At 48.5% G+C, this 20393-nt stretch overlaps 1 protein-coding gene across 1 annotated transcript in view; it reads right to left on the bottom strand.

Moving 5' to 3' along the window:
* Window positions 1-3087: 3087 nt before the first annotated feature.
* RABL6 (RAB, member RAS oncogene family like 6) overlaps window positions 3088-20393 on the bottom strand; it is a 51418-nt gene continuing 34112 nt past the window's right edge. Inside the window, 8 exon segments of the mRNA XM_079324187.1 lie at window positions 3088-5160; window positions 5798-5847; window positions 7558-7729; window positions 9786-10134; window positions 10713-10726; window positions 10728-10926; window positions 16930-17095; window positions 19280-19632. Of these exon segments, the coding sequence (XP_079180313.1) occupies window positions 4957-5160; window positions 5798-5847; window positions 7558-7729; window positions 9786-10134; window positions 10713-10726; window positions 10728-10926; window positions 16930-17095; window positions 19280-19632 (1507 nt within the window). The 3' untranslated portion in view covers window positions 3088-4956.

Genomic DNA, 20393 nt, shown 5'->3' with positions numbered 1-20393 from the left:
AGTTCCTAAACTCGTCCTACTGCAGGATTTCCCCACCATCACTCATCTAGCTGGTCTGGGGCATCCCAAAGGACAGGAAGCACCATGACTCTCCAAGCAGCTGGACCCTTGGATGTGGGGACATCGCAGGCAGCCAACCCACTGTGCACTCAGCCCAGCCCCCACCCAGCTCCATCCTGTGCCAAGGTTGGGCAACCAGGTTATCCCACAGGCCCCCCAGAGACTCCAAGAGCACTCACAGCTTTACATATTAATTTGTGTCCTGCTAAAATCCAAGATCCAATGACCTTTTCATGTTCACTGCTGGGAGGAAGGAAAACAAATTCCCACCCTATGCCTTGGCAAGCCAGGGAAAGACTGGTCATGACTTTATGGGAGCAACAAAAGCAGGACAAAGCTGCATCCTTCAAAGGGCACCATCAGGGCACTCCTTGCATGTGGCCCTTGGCTTTGGCCATGGGGAATGAAGAAAGCTGGGTGCCCTGGTGACACAGGCTGTGGAAAAGGCTGCCCATCCAAGTGTTAGTAGGTGAGGGATTATATGGGAATTATTAAGAACCAGCCCTTGACATGACCTCCTGTGACTGGCACAACTACAGAGAGATGAACTCTTAGGGAAGCTGGTGCCAAGAATGGCACAGTCAGGTAATGGCCTGGCCAGCAGGACAGTGATGGAGCAGGGACAGAGCCCCACTGGTAAAGGGATGTGAAGATGGAGAAGCATTTAAACAAGACCCCTGGCAAAGTAACAAATCAGCATAAATTGTGCAGGAATAAATCTGGATGTGATCAGACAGCTCCTGAACATCAGGGCAGAAGGTGATGGATAGCTTTCCACAGAGATCATAAAATCATGGAGTGGTGGGGGTTGGAAGGGTCCTTATATATCAGCTGGTCTTAACCACTTGCTATGGGCAGGGAAACAGCTGGAATGAAGGTGGCAGGAACTGCAGGGACCTGTCTGCCTGTCCTGGTGCTGAGTCCCCACCAAGAGTTTGACAGGAGGCAGCCACAGGCCAGGTATCAGCCATGGTCCCCTTGGCACAGGCCATGCAGGGCTGGGGCACATGGTTCAGCAGCTTGAACCCCCTGCAGGGAGGAGTTTTGTGACAACCACTAGGACAGACTAATATAAGAAGAGCTTTTTCAGCAGGATGGGCCAGCCACCTCTGCCAAGGAGTCCTGGACCATCAGAAGGGCAATGCTGTGCACACAGGAGGAATCCTGGAGGCAGCAGGCACAGAACAGCGGAGGGCAGCTTCAGGTCATTGGTGCAGGGCAGCTGGAAGGTCTCCCGAAAACTGGCTCCCAGCTGAGGAGCCACGAGGCTGTCAGGGAGGGTGGAGCCTGCCAGCCTCAGGCCATTGTCAATCTGCTCGAGTCTGCACACACAGCCTGCCACAGCACCCACAGCCTGTCACAGCCCCTCACAGCACCCACAGTCCTCTCACAGCACCCACAGTCCTCTCACAGTCCTCTCACAGCACCCACAGTCCTCTCACAGCCCCTCACAGCACCCACAGCCCCCTCACAGCACCCACAGTCCTCTCACAGTCCTCTCACAGCCCCTCACAGCACCCACAGTCCTCTCACAGCTCCTCACAGCACCCACAGCCTCCTCACAGCATCCAGTGCCCCTTCACAGCACCCACAGCCCATCAGAGCAGCTTCATTTTCATGCTGGGAGCTACTGAGTGACAACAGCTGTGAATTGTTAGGCTGGGTTGTCTCACTCCAGGGATGGGTATGGCAAGGAACACTCCCCAAATAAACACCAGCAGACAGACCTGGGCCATCCTGGCTGGCAGGACACAGTGGGTGAGAGCAGGGGCCCTTGGAGCTCTCTCCTACTTATCCCAAGTGCTCTGGCTCCAAGCTAGCACAATGGAAGCCAAGACACTTTGGTGGCCCTGGAGATCCCAGGTAGCCAGGGGAGCAAGCACTACTTTGTCCCTGACGGATGAGGCTCCCCATGCTGTGCTGAGTAACCAGCCCCAGCCAAAATGCAGTGATAAATCTGCACTGTTTCCTCCCAGTGCTCCAAAACCAGCCCCTGCAGCTGTGGCCAGCATTAGCTCCAAGATACTGCAGCTCCTCCGCCTCAAGCTCTTTTTTTTTTTTTTGGATGACTGATAAAACCAAAAGCAAATACCCTGGTACCTGCAGAGATGCTTGCAGTAACTATTTATATCATTGTGATCCTGCAGAAGCTTCCCCATAATGACAGGCACGTACATACTTTTTATATTTAGCTTCTTTGAAAGGATGGCATGGGAAAGCCTGGCTCAAATAAGGCCTATTTCCTTGTCTCCTCCCTCACGCTTGCTGGCTCTGGATAACAGCTCATGCTGTAGCCCAAACCAGTTCACCATTCCCTGGAAAAGGGAGGAGCCCAAGCCTAAAAACTCCAGATTGGACTTGGAGCAACCACGTCTAGTGGAAGGTGCATCCTTGCCCACAGGAGGCTGGAGTGAGACGAGCATTAAGGTCTCTTCCAACCTAAATCAGTCTGGGGTTCTGTGTCTATTATAAAAAGGGCCCTTTTGCAGCTATTCACTTCCACGCTCCCACTTTGCCCACAGGGATTTCTCTGGCTTTGCTGCAGAAGCCAAACCATGCCACACACTCTCCTGGAGCTTTAGTGTAAGTAGAGCCAGCTCATGCATCTGCTTTTCTCTTTTACAGGAGTATTTTGGAGCAGAATGACTCATCTTTGCTTGTTTTTGCCTCAGCTTCTTGTGCTGACAAGCTGCAGGGAATGTGGAGGCTCCTATGGCAGCAAACCTGGCACAGGCGCCAGGCTGACCGAGGCTAGCACCAGTGTAAGCAGGGACTGGCCACTACTACAGCCTCCTGTACACACCTGACCAGAACCCCCATCCCCTCTATGCTGTGGGAAGCAACAGCTCTCTTAGGGCAGTGTTGGGGAAAGAACTCGTGGTTTTTATGTTCAGCTCCTTTTTTTTTCCCAGTGGTTTTTAATTCAGAGCCCCGACCTGCGAGGTGTGGGAGCACAGCAGCACAAGGAAAGACACACAGCTCCCAAGCCCGGGCACAGGGGCTCTGGAATAGAAGAAGATGCACAGAGACAGGTGTACAACAGAGCTTTATAGTCAGAATGGACTGTACCAGGGTTTTTCAATGCAAAAATGGAACATGACCCAAAATCCTGATTAGACAGAAGCACTTTCAGGACCACAGCAGCTGAGGCTCGAGCTCCCATCTGCCTTTGCCCAAAAGGGCCACAAACCGGACCCATCTCAATCCTCCTTTTCCTCCCCAGATGTGCAAAGTTTGAACTGTCCCATGCAATTTCCCTACAGTGCCATGTGGAATACTCAGAGAAGGCAAATACTAATGGCAGACAGACCTGAACAATACACTGCTCATGCAGCAAAAAATCAGTTTGTTTTATAGGGAAATGCTTACAAGTGCATTTTGGGTGCAAGAAAAAGAAAAATGAAGCAGGAAATGCCTGCTGGTCAAGACAGCTCTGGAGTGGTTAATGGATCAAAAGAACACATTGCTTTATAGAGATGCAGAAGGAAATTCCAGTTTGGATTTCATGGCTGATATTTTACAACAGAAAGGGGTGAGGGACAACAAAACCAAACTTCAAATCAACTTACAAGCAAGAGGGGAATGTAATGCACAGAACCTGGAGGAAGCTTCACTGTCTGAGATGAGCAAGGGACCCCAGACCCAAACCAGGAGGGGCACAGAGAACTGACCAGCTCCATCAAACCCAGGGGCTGCTCACTGAGACACAGGTGAGCACCAAGGGGTGGCCATAGTGCCCATCCAACGGCTGCTGAGTAGGTACTAATCCATGGGTTTAAGTTCAAAGCAAAAACTAAAAGGCTTCCCAAACTCATGGGACAGACAAGGCTCTCTGCTTGGGGCAGGAAAGGCAGCATGCTGGCTGGCTGCAGGATGGACAGAAGCTGGAGCAGGACGGATGCTGCTGAGCTGCAGTGCTAGTCCCTCTCGGCACAGAGCAGCAGCTGGGTTTACAGCCTGACTGGAAAATGCCTGAGAAGCAAATGCCTTGCCATGCTAACACTGCCCTGTAGCCAATTCTGAAGCTCTGGATATCTTCATTTCCACATGGAGTCATGTCCCTGAGAGGTCCCAGCAGCAGTGGATTCTGGAATATGCAAATTTAAGGGTAGGAAATGCAGAAAAGCACTGATTTTTCTCTCTTTCAGGTTAGTTTTCCACTTTTCAACGTTTTCCCAAACTGCATAGCAGCTTACATGTAGTGTCTGAGACACTGGGGCCACGGAAATCAATGGGCTTCATGAATTCCAACAGCAGCACCAGTGAGGGCTAATTAAGCTGCTGTGCAGAAAGGTTCCCGTTCAAAGGACTTCAGCAATCACACACTCTCTCTCACACTGTCCCTGTGCCTGCTGCTTTAGAGAGCTGTACTATAGCATGATCTGCTTGACTTAAAGCTCATCAACTGCTGGGTGAAGCAATGGCCAATATCACCATCCTCCTTAAAAAATAGGAAGAATAAGAAGTTAAAGACTTGAGACAGTCGAGTACAACATGTTCATGCGGCATCTTTTGTTGCACTCCTCCTTAATCAGACAGGAATTTCAGGTGTGCAGGACTGGAATGCAGCAGGGACAGAGCAGGAGGCAGATCCCCTCACCCCGCAGCCTGTCAGTGACCTGATGGGGCATCTCTGGAAGGAGAGAAACTGATATCCTGGCAGGCCTGGGAACCATGCCCTGATCCTTCCCCTGGCTCACGTACATCTCAGCTGTGTTTTCTTTGTGTAATGATGTACCAGAGCAGCACACACAGATGAAAAGCTTTTGTTTTGCTCACTCTGGTTTGAGAGACTATATAGCAAAGGGCCAAAGCTTTACACATCTGTGCCTGTCCTGGGGTGACTCATCAGAGAAGATGGAGACAGCCATAGTGCAGAGTCCACCAGCAGCCAAACTACAGCTCCTCATAGTCTCCCTCACCCCGTGGTTTGCTCATGCTGGCTCCTCCTCCACCAAGAAAAGCCTCAAGTTCATCTATCTCGCTGCTTTTCTCCTTGCTTTTCTTCTTCTTTTTCTTTTTCTCTTTCTCCTCTTTGTTCTCTTCCTTCTCTTTGCTCTTCTTGTGTTTGCTCTTCTTTTTCACTGACTTGTCCTCTTCCTGCAAAATGAGAACATTTTTATTAGCAAATGCTCTGAGTGTGCCAGTGACCTAGGATGTACTGCCCTGACACCTGGCTCTGAAGAATGGTTTGGGCTGGAAAGCACCTAGTCCAACCTCCATGCCATGGGCAGGAATGTCTTAAACTGCATCAGGAACCTTACTCAGGTTGAAGCACCAAAGACCCTTCTGCGAGTTTGGACAACAAAGCAGACAGACCATTTGGGTTATACAGGGCACTGGTCTGTCAGTTTGTGCCCAACAATACCATGGTACTGGACAGGCATAAATGGCATAGACAAAGCTTCCTGAAGGCTTCCCTCACTATCCCTGACATGTCTGTTGTGGGCACCCCTCTGCTTGAAAAATCATGGTGCTATGAACACACAGGCCAGAAAAGAGGCACTGCTCTGCCTCATCCTGTATTTTACAAACTTACACACCTCCTTTTCAAAATTCAACTACTCTACAAGCTCGCTTTGAAGCTGAGTAGTCTGCAAAGCCTAGGAGACACAGATCAGAGCTGCAGGATGTGAGCGTGGAAGGGAGTCCCCCAAGTCCTGGGTGGACACTGTGGAAGGCCACCTCTGTTCTTGGCAGGTGGGTAACATGGCAGATATGAGGAATTAAACAGTACCTCTTTGCTTTTCTTTTTCTTCTTCTTTTTCTCTTTGGAAGCTTGCTTATCTGTTAAAACAAACAAACAAAAAACCCAAACACCACTGTGTTTAATCAATTTAAATGGTAAGAGCTGCAATTCTGCCCTGGCCTAATTTCTGAGAACAAAATGCTCCATCCTGGGCATCCATGAACAAAGGCAAAGTGAGCACCCCAGGCCAAATTGTGCCCCTTTGGGAACCAACACAGACCCCAGCACTCACGCTCTGACTCAACCATATCTGTCTTGTTTAATTATGAGCATTATATGATCTGTGTGATCAACATATCAATGTGACCTAGCATTCACTGTGTCACAGCTACTAAGAAATACATATAGATACTAGCTCTACAAACTAGTCCAAAGGCCAAATTTGGGACTGGATTGTTATTTCCAGAACCAAAGAAGAGCTCCTGGGAAGAATTCCCCTCTGATGGAAATCCTCCCAGGCATCTTCTCTGAGGACTACTGAGGACATGGTATCAGCAGATGGGACACCCTGACAGGGTAAGACTCACTATTTCTCACACTGTGGATGGAAATTACATTCCCAAAGCATCCCTGTGGCAGCCCTGCTCTAAGGGGTGAATATACTTTCACACTACCAAATGAGGACCACAGTCCATCTCTGTCATATGTGTCACACATGACTATGGCTGATGACTTGGCTGCTGAGTGTCCACTGCTTTTGCACAAAGCCTCCTTGAACAGGGGAGTAGCTGCTTGGCTGCTTCACAAGAGGTTTCACAAGAGCACCACTTTTCACATGTGCTGTTTGACTGTCACTCTTACCTACACATGCCTTTTTCCTCAGCTGATGTGTAAATGCAGTCATGGAGAAGCCTAACTGCCAGTCAAGCTCCAATCACTGACGACCACGAGATGGTTTTATATTTATCACCAAAAGAGGAGATAGGAGGAAACTGCGTTTAATTATTTAAGAATCTAAACTGAAGTTAAATTATTGACCTGGGCCTCTGCAGATGCACTTACAGCTATTTCAAGCTCTGCTGTTCAGCAGCTCAGAGTGACAAGCTGACGGAATCATGGCAGCCTGTAACACCTTCCTCACACTTTTGGAACAGCTATTCAAGGAGCTCTCTCTGGTGCTGCTCACAGCTTTTTTTGCTTTCTTAAATCTTTAACTTCCCATCTATCATGCTGACATCGGGGTAGGTCTATAGGAAGCTGCTTTGCAGTAATGCCTAGACAGCAGGAATTATTTGCATGAGTAGGATTTGTTCCCTTGAGGAATGAGGGGGCAAAAAATAAAGCCTTAGGAACATTTAGGCTGTGATAAGGATCCTACCCCATCTTTCCCAAAAACAGAAGAGGAAATTGGCAGGGTTTGTCAGAGCATTTTGTTCAAGTTGATCCAAATTCTGGAGGGGGTGGACACTGCAATGCAATGCTGAACACCACTTCCCAAGCACCCAGGACTAAGCAGGAAGGCTTACACAGCAGCAGCTTGTGAAAGATGTGCTTCTGCTTGCAGCTGGGACAAAAATAACCCATGGCTGGTGCTAGGAACAAGCCAAGTTCTCCTCCTCATGGGGAAAAAAATTAAAGCTATTTATGCTGTGCTAAACCAGACTGCAGACTCACACAGGGCACTGCACGAAGTTAGAGGGTATTTCATTTAGTGCAAATTGGTTTGCTGACACCCTGGAAAGACTTTGGAAAAACCAGATGACCGACAAACAAAAGCAGCAAGAGTGGAAATAAGGTGTGCACTTTACCTTCCTCGCTGCTCTCCTTGGGACCAGCTTCTTCTAAACCCAAGCCAAAGAGATCTGAGTCATTTTTCAGTTTAAAGGAGGGGACTGTTGATTTCATAGGCTGGGGTAGCTTTGCCAGCGAGGTATCATCATCAGATATTTCAGAGAGATCTTCCCGCACTGGGAATTCATCCTACAGATAAGCAAAGGCAGACAACACTGACAAATGCTTCAACCAAAATCTCTAACCATTTTGTACACAAAAATGTCACATGTCAGCAGGTGGGGAGGAGGGAAGGAAATGACAGCTGAACTGAGCTGTTATTGCCTGGAAATCAATGCCCTGGATCTGATAAGTGCTAATTTTTGTCTTGGTAAAATGCTTCAGTTGCACTGGTACTGGCAAGGATGCTCTGAAAACTTCACACTGGGGCTGCTGAAATAAAATTTCCAGTATAAAGGGATTAAATGAGACCTTCAACTCTGTTAGCTCACCAGCATCAGCTTCCTCCTGCCCTGGGGAGGCACCTCTGTTCTGGGAAAATCCAATCTAATAAACTGAAAACTCCCCTCCAGCCCTGAGCGACAAATGCTTTCTACTGTGCAGCTCTGTGGGTCTCAGGTACCAGAGGTAGCAGGGCTGAGGAAGCAGAGTGTGTCTGCAGAATAATTCCCATCATCGAGCCAAAAGGGGATGTGCTTCCAGGGCAAATCTGCCCCTTTAATGTGGGTTGAAACCCAGGATGCTGCAGAACTGGAAATTACCCCAAAATCCTCCAACTCTGAATAATGGGAATGGGAATTTAGTTTAACAATCTTCTGATACCTGCCAATTGATCCTCTTCAGAATCTGTTATCCAACCTTCCCTTGTGTGCTTGTACACAGATGGAACCCAGCCCTGCTGTGCTGCTGGTCAGACAGTGCCCCCACCTTGCTAAAGGCAATGGCTGTGTACTGGTTTGCCTGACCAGTACACCTTGCAGTGGGAAAGCATTCACATGCTATGGAGAATTCCCTGGGTCAGGCACTCCCTGACACTGCTGCTTCCTCATCAATCCCTTCTCTCTGGCAGGCAAGAAATGGAAACTTGCTCTAAATACTTTTGCTTTCTTACTAAATCGTCAAGAAAAGCAGGAAGTGAAGATGCAAAAGGAATGTAAAATTACTTAATAAACAGCATGACATATGAGTAAGGTCAAAGTAACTGGGACAACAGCCCTCTCTACAGGATTCCAGAATGATACAAACACAGGAAAACTCCCTGAACATCAGCTAACTCAGACATCAGCACATCCACGAACAGCCACTGCCCATCCCAGATCACTGCTAGCAGTTTCCAGAGATTATTCTGCAATTTTGAGTACAGGTCACTGAAATCAGGGATATCTCAAGCCATGCAGCAAGTTCTGACCAGTTCAGAGAAGAGGGACAGAAGTGTCTTCTCCACCTGCAATATAGGGCAGGTGCGAGAGGACTCCTGGCATATTTGTTTTAGCAGACACCTGCAGGCACATGCTGAATGTCACAAACCTTACAGCTACCTCTGCTTCCTGGAAAATCCTTTCCAAGCAGACCTTCCTTCTTCCCTTTAAGCTTTGCCAAGCAAATTTTGTGATGGCCTTTTTATTGCTGGATTGACTGCAAGGAGCTCATTCTTTCTGGCAGAGACACCCTTCTGCATGTTAAAGTTCACGTGAAAACCAAGCAGTTTTTCTACCTCCCACACTGCTGGACTGGCTGAGAGTAAACAGTATAGTAAAACACACAAGCACAAATCTTGTTTGTGTTTGTAAAAACAAATCTCATGTCAGGGAAGGTCTAGGTTGGATATTACGAAAAGTTTCTTCCCCCAGAGGGTGCTGGGGCACTGACTAGGCTCCCTAGTCCTGAGGCTGCCAGAGCTCCAAGTGCATTTAGACAACACTCTCAGGGATGTCCAGGGCGGGATTGTTGGGGTGTCTGTGCAGGGTCAGAAGCTGGACTCAATGATTCTTCTGGGTCCCTTCCAACTCAGGGTATTCTATAGATCTGTGATTCTATGGGGTTCTTACTCCCATGTGGCTTCCACTCTCAGAGAGAGGATTGCTGGGTTTGTGCTCACATCCATCTCTGTAGGTTGCTTAGCACCTGCCTTTCTGCAACTGCTGCTGAGGGATGGGAGAGTAGATGAAGACTCTGCTCAGGGAAATGCCTCAACCCTTCCAGCTCAGCTCAGCACAGCTCACAGCAATGTGGACTTGTTATTTACCATTTTTTTCTTCTGGCTGTCAGAATCCTCACTTTCAAAGTCTGGATCATCCATAACAAACGAGAGCATCTGAGTAGCTATTGGTCCCTCTTGGTCACTGTCAGACTCCTCAGGCTGCTCCTCTTTGACCACTTTCTGCTTGGAAGCAAGTCCTTTGCTTTGGGCAGTGGCCTTTGAGGCCTGGGCTGCTGCTGTGGGGGCAGCAGCAGGAGCTGCCAGGCTTGTGTTGCCCTTGCTGCTGCTGTTTCGTTCTGACCCAGAATGGGGAGGTAAACTGTCAGGAGGCTTCGGGTCAGCTGCTTTGGTCAAAATTGCTTCACTCTGGGGTTTCAGAGAATTTCTGGAAGACCTGAGAAGAAATAAGTTGTCAGAGCCTGTCCACTCCTATTCTGTGGAGCAATGCAGAGTTAACAGCTGAGCCTGCCTTGAGGGCAGCATCATCCATCCCACTGGGAAGGACAGTGCATCCTATAGGGGTGTGGGGTCAAACACACCACTCCGGCTGAGGATAACCCTTGTGTCCCTAACCCCATAGGATGTGGTATGTGGAGAACATAATTTTCCAGCACAGGGTGTGGTGAGTAATTCCACTCCCTTCACCCAAGACTTGACTTCTCTCTCCTCCCCAAATCACCACAGCCACTCTGGTGCTCAGTTCCAGGTTCTAAGTTTAAATTTGAGGAAAAGAAGGAAAACATTCTCATGTAGAGCTGTCGCAGTGGCACAGAAGGCAGTGTTCCAAGGCATGGGGCAGGACACACCACACACAGCAGTTATACCTACAGTAACTCCAGCCCCAGCTCACAGCTGAAGAACAGGCAGACAGAGTCACTAAGACTTCCCAGAGGCCACACACAGTCAGTGGCAGGATGGAGGAGAGGTCCAGGTTTATCAGCACAATCCCACACTTCAGTTTGTGCTTTGTACCTTTTTTTTTTCCTGCTCTGTGTTTTTGTCTCTGTCGGATACGAGGATGACCTTAGAGTCCTTCACCTCTTCCTCCTCCTCACTGGAGAGGATGATGTTCTTGCTAGGCACCCGTTCTGCTGCCAGCACTGGTCTGCTGGGGATTTTGTCATCCAGATCCAGGTCATCTTGGAAACCTGCCACCATGGGATTCCCTCCAGGCGCCTCTCCATCACTGCAACACAGAGAGTGATCAGACACAGCACCCTGGGAGGTGCTGGACAGACCTGCCAACCCCTGCACAAAGACTGAGACTGCTCTGGCTTGTACAGCCAACTTCAGGGGACACGTCCCCAGCCTGGGGCAGCTGATGATTAAAGGGCTGGAGCACCTCTACTCTGGAGACAGGCTGAAAATGAGGATAGTTAAGCCTGGAGAAGAGAAGGCTCCAGGGAGATGTTAGGAGTCCCTTCCAGAGCCTAAAGGGGCTCCAACAGAGCTGGAAAGGGACTTCAAACAAGGGCCAGGAAGGACAGGATGAGGGGAATGGCTTTACACTGAAGGAGAGCAGGGTTAGACAGGATATTGGGAAGGAATGTGAGGGTGGGGAGGCCTGGCAGGGTGCACCAGAGAAGCTGTGGTTGCTTGTGGATCCCTAGAAGTGTCCAAGGCCAGGCTGGATGGAGTTTGGCATAACCTGGGATAGTGGAAGGTGTCCCATGTAGGGCGTGGAACTGAAAGAGCTTTAAGGTCCCTTCTAACATAAACCAGTTAGTGATTCTACGATTCTGTGCACTGCCAGCCTTCCCCTGCCACTGCCCAGCTCGGGCTGGACCTGCTCCCTGCAGGCTGCATCAGTGACATGCCCCTGCGCCAGGGCCTAGTGGGATGGGCCACAGCAGGATGTGTCACAGAGGAGTTGCAGCCCCTCAAGCTGGAAATGAGTGGCTGGAGAAGGTGAGCCTCAGAGCTCAGAGCCTGTGGCTACAGCTCCATCAGAACATGGAGCTCCATCCACCATGCAAGGATCAGTCAGTCAAACCATGGGAACTGCCTGCCTTCATCCCCCCATCCTGTAATTAAACCTGATCATACACTGTCACTGCTATGGGAGTTCACTGGCAGCTATCAGCTTCCTGGAATAATTTCTATTTCTGTGGTGCTCCCTGAAGCAGGCAGATACACAGACACCACAGCCAAACTTTAACATTGCCCAAATTAAATTAACCTAAGGACACACTGCCAGAGCTGGGAGTCTGTCAGCCTCTCTGGATGTAGCACAACTCTGTGTTCAGAGGCAGCTTGAGAGAGCTTTGCAGCTGAAATTGAGGATTCTTGTCTGAATGTCCCTAGGACTCAATTTTAACACTTTCTGAAAAATTTGCTCATGTCAGGAAAATATATATTTTCCCCAGGCTCAGTTGATGAGCCTTTGCCATTACCTTTCCTTGTTCTATTTGTTTCATCCACAAGAAATACCCAGCTCCTTCCTGATAACCCCCCCCACAAGTCTCTGCCCTTTTAATTATGCCACCTGGATTGTACAAGCACAACCTTTTTTTACACAGAGAGAAAAAACATACTATAGCTTGGAACAGATTAGATTGTACATACACATAACTCCAAAATCCTTTAACTGGAAGTAGGTGGTGTTCCCGGTCACTAGCACAGGACAAGCACTGGAAGAGAACGGAGTATGGTGGGCTAGTGAGATGAGAAATACCCTAAACACAGTCGGGATAATGGCAACTGCTCACTCTGGCTCCTCTACATGGCTGGGTACTGCTTGAAAAGATAGTTTCAAAGAGTTAATACATCTACCAACAGACAATGGAGTTGTTTGTGACAATGGGACACCATGTTGATGACACCTGATGCAGCTCAGTGATCAACTACTGCTTGTCTGGGCTGGAATGCTAAGAGCAGGGCCAGCATCAGCCACCCCTCTGCTCTTGGCGTAGATCCCTCTGCTCTCAGGACCTGCTCTCAGTGCCCTACTGAGCAGGGCCAGGCTCCTGAAGAGCCCCTTCATCACTAACACTGCTGCTCTCACACCATGCCAGGATGGAGGCATACAGCCCAGCTACACAAAGGAGAGGAAAACTGGTGCCCAAGCAGCCTGCAAGGCTGGAGGAATGACAAGTGAGTGATTCCTGAGATTTTCAAAGCACAGGCAGGGCTTCCTCTTGAAATGCACTGAAAAGAAAATGGGAGCTGAATCCTAAAAATGGCAGGATTGTATTCTGAACTAGACACACTGCCTTTCTTTAAGACATCACTGCTCTATTAGGCATAGGGGCTCTTAAGAGATTGCTGCCATGTCCTTTCACACTGCACACAGACCTGCAGCCTTCCCAGCTTTCCTGGTCCAAGTGGGTGTACACTCTCATGTGTACCTCCCTCCCCTAAGTGGGTCACGTCCCTTCACAGTGAAAACCCTGCCTCCATCTCCAGCCAACACACATCGCTGAGCGACAGCATAAAAGCAGAGCAGTGGAGTGAATATACATCAGGAAAATCACTGCTTCAGTATAAAGAGGCTCTGACAAGGCAAAACTAGGATCAGCTTGTGGTCCTGAGGTTCCAACTGGAAGGAAGGCAAAGCATGCAAACCCAAACACATTGCACTGCTCCCTCCAGCCCTTGAAACACTGCCAAGCAGGCATGAGCACTGAACTAAGAAGTCTGCAGGTGCCGGTAGCCCCCAAAAACGATGCTGCTCACTGAAGTCTGCTCTGAACTAGTGACCACAGAGCCTGCTGGGGTGTCCTCTGTGAGCCTTCAGTCATAGATCAGCTGCTGGGGAGGAAACAAACCCTGCTGCAACCTGAGCTCATAGTCTGAGCACTGGCATGGGTTGCCAGAGAGGTTGTCGATTCCCTATTGATGGAGATATTAAAAAACCATCTAGAAATGGTTCTGGGAAACCAGTTCTGAGTGGCCCAGGATGAGGGGGAGGTTGAACTGGCTGACCCTCAAGCTGCCTTCCAACTCTGTGAATGTACCTCTTCTCCACACATGAAACCTCAGTACACCAAGGTGTTCTCGGAGCTCCCTGCAAGACTCCTGCTCATAGTCATCGAGGCAATTCCTCTTATTTGGGTAGAAGTAATTTCACAAATTCTCAAAACATGGCCTATTCTTCTGCCAGTTCTTCAATGATACTTCAGTTTTGGAGCTTACCCTTGGCTTCAGCATACCAGGCATGCTGGTGAGCTGTGTAAGCTCAACACTCAGGTATCTGCTTCAAAATGAGCACGAAATTTGAATGCATCTTGCTGGGACATTCTCAGGCCTTGTTCCTTACTCAGATACAGGGGAGAAGCAGCTTCCAGGATTCCGTTTTTTAAAACCATTAAAATCTCCCCAAGGTTTGAGTGATTTCACAGATCTACTGTGTTCTTTAGGTCAGAGATAAATTTCTGCAGTAGATTTTGTGGGAATTACAACCACCTCCTCACTGCAGCAGAAGCTGATTATGGAGGACAGTGCTAACAGAACTGGAATGTTGTTCCTGACTACTGTGGGGATGTAACTGGCATCCTGAAAGAAAACAGTTATTGCAGGTGATGGTCAGAACCACATCTGCATCTCTCAATTTCTGCACATCTGGCTCATCCTAGTAGGACCTTTTTGGCAAAAAACGGAATGGAAAATTGCCAGATCACTGAGAAAACTGTGTGATGTACAGAAGAAACCAGAGCAAGCCATGGATACCAGGTTGCAGAGGAGTAACGAGCATGTGAACTTGCAGGGATGTGATGCAAGGTATTCTCCCAGGGAAACAGAGCTGTTACAACTGCACTGGGTATCACTGTGAGCCAAGGATGAACTCTAAACCAAGGAGCAGGGTTCTCACACCCCTGTCCAACATGTATGACTTTTTATACAGTTTAACACTTATTTGCTTCCAGTGACTGACACTCTGCAGCAGAGAAGCCTTTGTGAAGGATCAGACTCCTGCTCACAGTAGAACAGCAGCTCCAGAGCTCTGAGAGTACCTTAGGACCCAGTCCCTCAGAAGGTCAGGCTTGGCTCTTCTGACAATTCCTTGTTAAACCCCCAAAAAAATCCCAGCTCTGCCACAGCTATGAGCAAGAGCTTTGTAAGCCAGCATGCTCCCAGCAACCACCACTTTTTTTATTTTTTTGTTTTTTTTTTGTTTTAATAAAACATCCACGTGATCTGCCATCACAAGGGATGATGATTCAGGCTAACCTGAATTACATAATGCATTACACAGGCACTGAACCTCACACACAGCATTGATCTAAAGTTGCTGTGGTTGAAGTAGAGAACACTGGGTCATGACAAAGATGTCAAAAGATGCAGAATCCACCACATTAACAGATAAGCAGTGTCAGCCCTTAATTACTCTCCTGGTTAATCCTGTACTAATGATAAGAAGCAGCAAGCAAGGAATACTCTGAGCAAAGGGATACAGAGCCTGACAGTATGCTTAGATCACCTCTTAAGAGACAGTCTGCTTTCAGACAGGTCACAGCACATCCTCTTGTCTGAGCAGCTCAGTATATACAATCCCTTTTCCTTTTTTTTGGTTTAAAAACATCAAAGCCAGGAAAAGGAAAAAAGCGTGGGGAAAAAAGAAAATTCAGCTTATGGCATAAGCACAGCTCTGCCATTTTGAGGAGATAATTATAGAATCACAGACTTGTTTGGCTTGGAAGGGACGTTAAAGCTCAGCTTGTTCCAATCCCCTGCACTAAGCAGGGACATTTTCATCTGGATCAGGTTGCTCAGAACCCCATCCAGTCAGACTGTGAATGTTTGCAGAGATGAGGCCTCCACCACTTCTCTGGGCAACCTGTGCCAGGGACTCACCACCCTTGCTGTAAAACACTTCTTTCTTATACCTAGTGTGAATCTCTTCTCTTTTTGTTAAAAACCACCATTTCTTGTCCTATTGCAATAGGCCCTGCTAAAACCTCTGTCCTCATCTTCCCTTAAATACTGAAAGTCTGCAATAGCATCTCCCCAGAGCTGTCTCTTCTTCAGGTGAACACACCCAGCTCCCACAGCCTGGCTCCAGAGCAGAGGGGCTCCAGGCCTCTGGACTCTCTACAGCAGCTCCACATCCTCCTGACGCTAGCCCTTGGGCTGGAGGCAGCTCTGCAGATGGAGGTCTCACCTGAGCAGGGCAGAACTCCCTCTCCCTTGCTGCCCATGCTGGGGATCAGTCTGGGCATGGGGGGGGGTTCAGGTCCAACTCTCACCCATCAGGATCCTCAAGTCCTTCTCCCTAGAGTTGTTCTCAATCCCTTCACCCTCCAGCCTGGATTGATCCCAGAGGTTGCCCCAACCCAGCTGCAGCAAATTGAGCTTGGCCTTGGAGAACCTCATGAGGTTCCCATGGGCCACTTCTCATGTTTTCCAGCTTCTGGATCATCCTGTTCTTCAGAAGTGTCACCCACACCACTCAGTTTGGTGTTATTGATAAAATTGCTGAGGGTGTCCTTAATAATCCCCCATCTCATGGATAAAGTCCATGTCCCAGCACAGATCCTGAGGGACAGCACCCATCTTCAACTGGACACTGAGCAACAGATCACTACTCCCTGGATATGAATATCCAACCCATTCCATATCATCCATCAAATTTTTGTCTCCAATTTAGTGAGAAAATGCTGGGAAGAAACACTAGACACAGAGCAAAAGAAAGGCACCTCCTAAGAGTTTCTGGATTCTGCAGGAAACCATGCCGTGACACTCCCAAAGGAGCGTGACTTTCTCCATCCTTCCAGAATGCCACAGAGCTATGGAGTGTCCCCAGGTGTCCTCCACCAAACCCCAAACCCCTTCATAGTGCGTCAGGAATGACATTACCAGGTCACAGAGGAACTTGGCCACACTTTGTGCCTCTGCAGAAGGAAAATATTAATTAAGCAAAACATAATATCACTACAAAGTGCACTATGTTGCAGAAGGAAAGTATCACAAATGTTTTGGTGTGTTTGGCCAGAAGGAAAATCCCTTCCTGACCCAAAGGACCCCATAGTTCAATCTGAGCACAAAGGAAGACAGCAACACCAGGAAAGTGATAATCTGCTTTTCCTGACGTTCCTCCTTCCTAGGGAGCAGTGTCTGTCACTAAATGGGAGACAGTGAATGCTATGACTGACCATAGCAGAGCCAGAAAGCCTCTGGGACAGCTAGCTGCTCTGCAATCACTGAATGGCTGCACATCCAGTGTGTTCCTGGGCCACACTCCTTTCCTTACCTGTCACTGTCCACACGGTGTTTGGCCTGTGGTTTCCCTTTGTCTTTCTGCTGCACTGGGTCTTCCAGAAAGCTGTGGTCCAGGCTGTCCTCAGGAACAAAGTCCTCCACACTCTGTACCTTGGCAGGGGCTACAGTATAGGGGGGAGGAGTGGCAGCAGCAGGATCTGCATTAGTGACAGAGTTGTAAAATACGGGTGTCACCACAAGCAAGACAGAAATTGTCTTCTTCCAGATCTGTGCTGCCCAGGGTGGCAGCAGCTATGAGGCAAGACATTGGCTCCACAGTGAGGGAAGAAGAAGATTATGAACAGGATATAAAACAGCCCAGAGTCTACATGAAGGCAATCATAGATCATGGTTGCTGTGGTTTAGAATGTACCAGGCTGATCCAGGCTCTTGACAGACTGAAAACCTCCCAAGCAAGGGCTGGCTCTGCTCTCCAGGGAATACTATGACTGACTGTACCACAGTTTTTATTACATCTGTGTAATGTGCACAGCTCCTGGGGTATGTCCTTTCACTATTCTCTTAACCTTTCCAGACTGTTCAGTTCACCTTTTCCTATCCTCTTGCTTTTTTCTGCTGTAACTGTCCAAGGTAGAATTGCTCACATTGTGCTTTTAGATGTTCTGTGCAAACAAAAGCTCAAGAGCTACCTCAAAGAGACTGACTTTAATACAGTTTATTTGTAGAAATACTTTTACCTATCTTCAAGGTATCAGGATGAAAGCTCATGAAATTAGCGTAACTAAGAAGCCTGAAGTGATTAACCTTTCCAGAATTTGCAATATTCAATGTTTTACCTCTGTTCATGCTGCACCTTACATCTAGACTTTTCTTTCAGGTAAAACAAGACTTTTTTCTAGATTTTGGTCTCCTTAGCACAACTTTCAGATCACTTTTGCATACAAACACTACCACTAATGCCACAGAGTAGCACTGGTGTAAGCTAAACCATAGGCAAAAGAATTACTACTCCAAGACTTCAAGAGAAAGCTTAAATAGCTTTTTTTAAATAGAAAAAACAAGTGTATCTTGGTTACAAATGATTTTTCAGCTGCTTTCCAGTGAATTTGTCACTGGGTACATTCCTGTGGAGGTGCAGGCCCTTGGCACACTACTAAAACCTTGCCCCACTGACACATCAGCTCTTCCTGGCTGCCTTTTGCAACAGCCCCTAAGCATTCTGAGACATCAGGGCTGAAAGTCAGAAGCCCAAAACAGCTGTCAAGCTAAGAAATAGTTAAAAAAGAAATGAAAAATAAACACCCCAAACTCAATTACCGTAAGACTGCTAGTAGACCACTTATCTATTTTCCTACAGATCAAAATGACAAATGGTTTTTTTTATTGACAAGAAATTTCTAACATCTGCTCCCCTCTTTCGTTTTTGTTTTGTTTTCTCTGGGTAGGAAGAGTCATGAACAAACCAAAATGGATGCATCGTGTCATATCTGGGAAGAGGCACAGGATGCAGAACACTGCATGCAGATCTAAAACCAGACCATCTGAACATATGAAATTGCAACCTGGGTCCCCAGCACCTCCTCCTTTCTCTCTGTGGGTGTCTCAGGAGCACTGTGAGCCAGTGTGAGAGGGAAGGTATTTCTAAAGGGTGATGCAAACTATGTCATGATTTTTAGGCAGTGCCAGCTCTACAGCTCCAGTTAGTTCCACAAACAAAATGACTGTGACAGGCAAATTATGGTCCCGATCAGTAAAATTACTGCAACAAACCCTTGATGCCTCTGCCTGGCACTCTGTCCGGCAGGGTCCAGACCGAGGGCTGCGCAGCTCTGCGGGTACCAGTGCTGGAGCAGCAGCTGAGGGCTCCCTCCTCCCAGACCTGCTCTGAAGGAGCAGATTTCCCCAGAGGGGAATTTGCTGTGCAGCTTGGAGCTCCGTGACCATTTCTGGCTGAATAACCTTTAAATGCAGCACTCCGCTTCTCTCTGTTACGCTCGGGAGCCCCTCCAGACTGCCACACGTGCACGAGGATGGCACTTCAAATACCTTCTCTAGTCATTCTTTTCCTATTCAAGAGGTACTTTTGCTCCTGGTAAGAACCTAACATATTATTTATTTTATTAGTGTCTCTTGTGTGTTCAGGATCTTCCTCTTAAGGATGCTACAGCCACCCCTCAGCTAGCTGGGAACATCTAGCACAAACCAAAATACTGATCAGGTGGAAAATAGAAAATGAAAGCTCAAGTCTCCCTGGACACTTGCTGCACATGCATGGTACCTGTGGCCTTCACACACCTGTCTGCTCAGCCTCTAGCAGGGAAAAAATTAAAACTGCAAGGCCTATGGGTCACACTCTGCTGGGACAGGGCAGCAGCACGTACCTGGCTGGGGAGGAGCAGGCTCGGCCGCAGGGGATGTCCCGAAGAGCCGCGCGATGATGCCACGCTTGGGCGGGGGGGCTGCGGCCGGGGGGGCTGCCGGAGCTGCGGCGGGTGCGGGGGGCTGTGGGGCCTCGGCTGCAGGCACTGGTGAGAAGGATGGGGCGGGGTCAGGAGAGATGACGGTGCTTGTGGCAGGTGGCAGCGGTGGCTGGGGGGTGCCAGGGCTGGAGCTGCCTGTTGATGTGGAGCTCGGAGGTACGATGGGTGACTGGGAGCCGGAAGAGGGGCTCTGTCCGTTCGTTGCTAATGGTGATGCGTGTCCTTGGCTTCTGGCTTCCATCATTTCCAGGAAGCTGTGGGGAAGATAAATTACAAATATAAGGAATGGTGAATCTCAGAATCCCAGACTGGTTTGCGCTGGGAAGAACCTTAAAGCTCATCTCATTCCAACCCCTGCCATGGGCAGGGATACCTTTCACTAGGCCAGGTTTCTCCAAGTTGAACCTGGCCTTGGACACTTCCAGGGATCCAGAGGCAGCCACAGCTTCTCTGGGCAACATATCCCAGGGCATCCCCACTCCCACAGGGAAGAATTTCTTCCCACCCAACCCTGCCTCTGCCAGTTTAAAATCATTACCGCATGTCCTGTCACTACCTGCCCACATAAAAAGTCCCTCTCTCTCTCCTTTATATAAGCTCTTTTCATCTGGCTATATGCTGAGCTAGGAGAGTACGGGTCGGTTTCCAGCTGGGCTTGGGAGGGTATGGATCTGCTTCCAGTGACACTGTGACTCCCTGGGTCACACAATAAATCTGGTTTACCCACATGAGCTGAACTCACTTCCATCTGCACTGAGGTGTGGAGAATCCCAACCTGCTCTGCACTACAGGATGAAACCAATATTTGCAACACTACTGGGAACTGCCTGAATAGACAGACTATAGGAACATGCCAGGGCTTGAAATGTAACCTCAAGTCAGTTGTTGTGATGCTGGCATCATTATGTGTCTAAAGGAGTAAGTGTTATAGGAATGGCACATTTTTAGATTCTGCAGAAGAAATCACAGTACTCAAAAAAACTGCTATAATAACCTCTTTATCAGCCAAGAATAG

This window comes from Erithacus rubecula, assembly GCF_903797595.1.
Source record: "Erithacus rubecula genome assembly, chromosome: 21".
NCBI classification, from domain to species: Eukaryota; Metazoa; Chordata; class Aves; order Passeriformes; family Muscicapidae; genus Erithacus; species Erithacus rubecula.
This window is presented reverse-complemented; position numbering and strand designations above follow the sequence as displayed.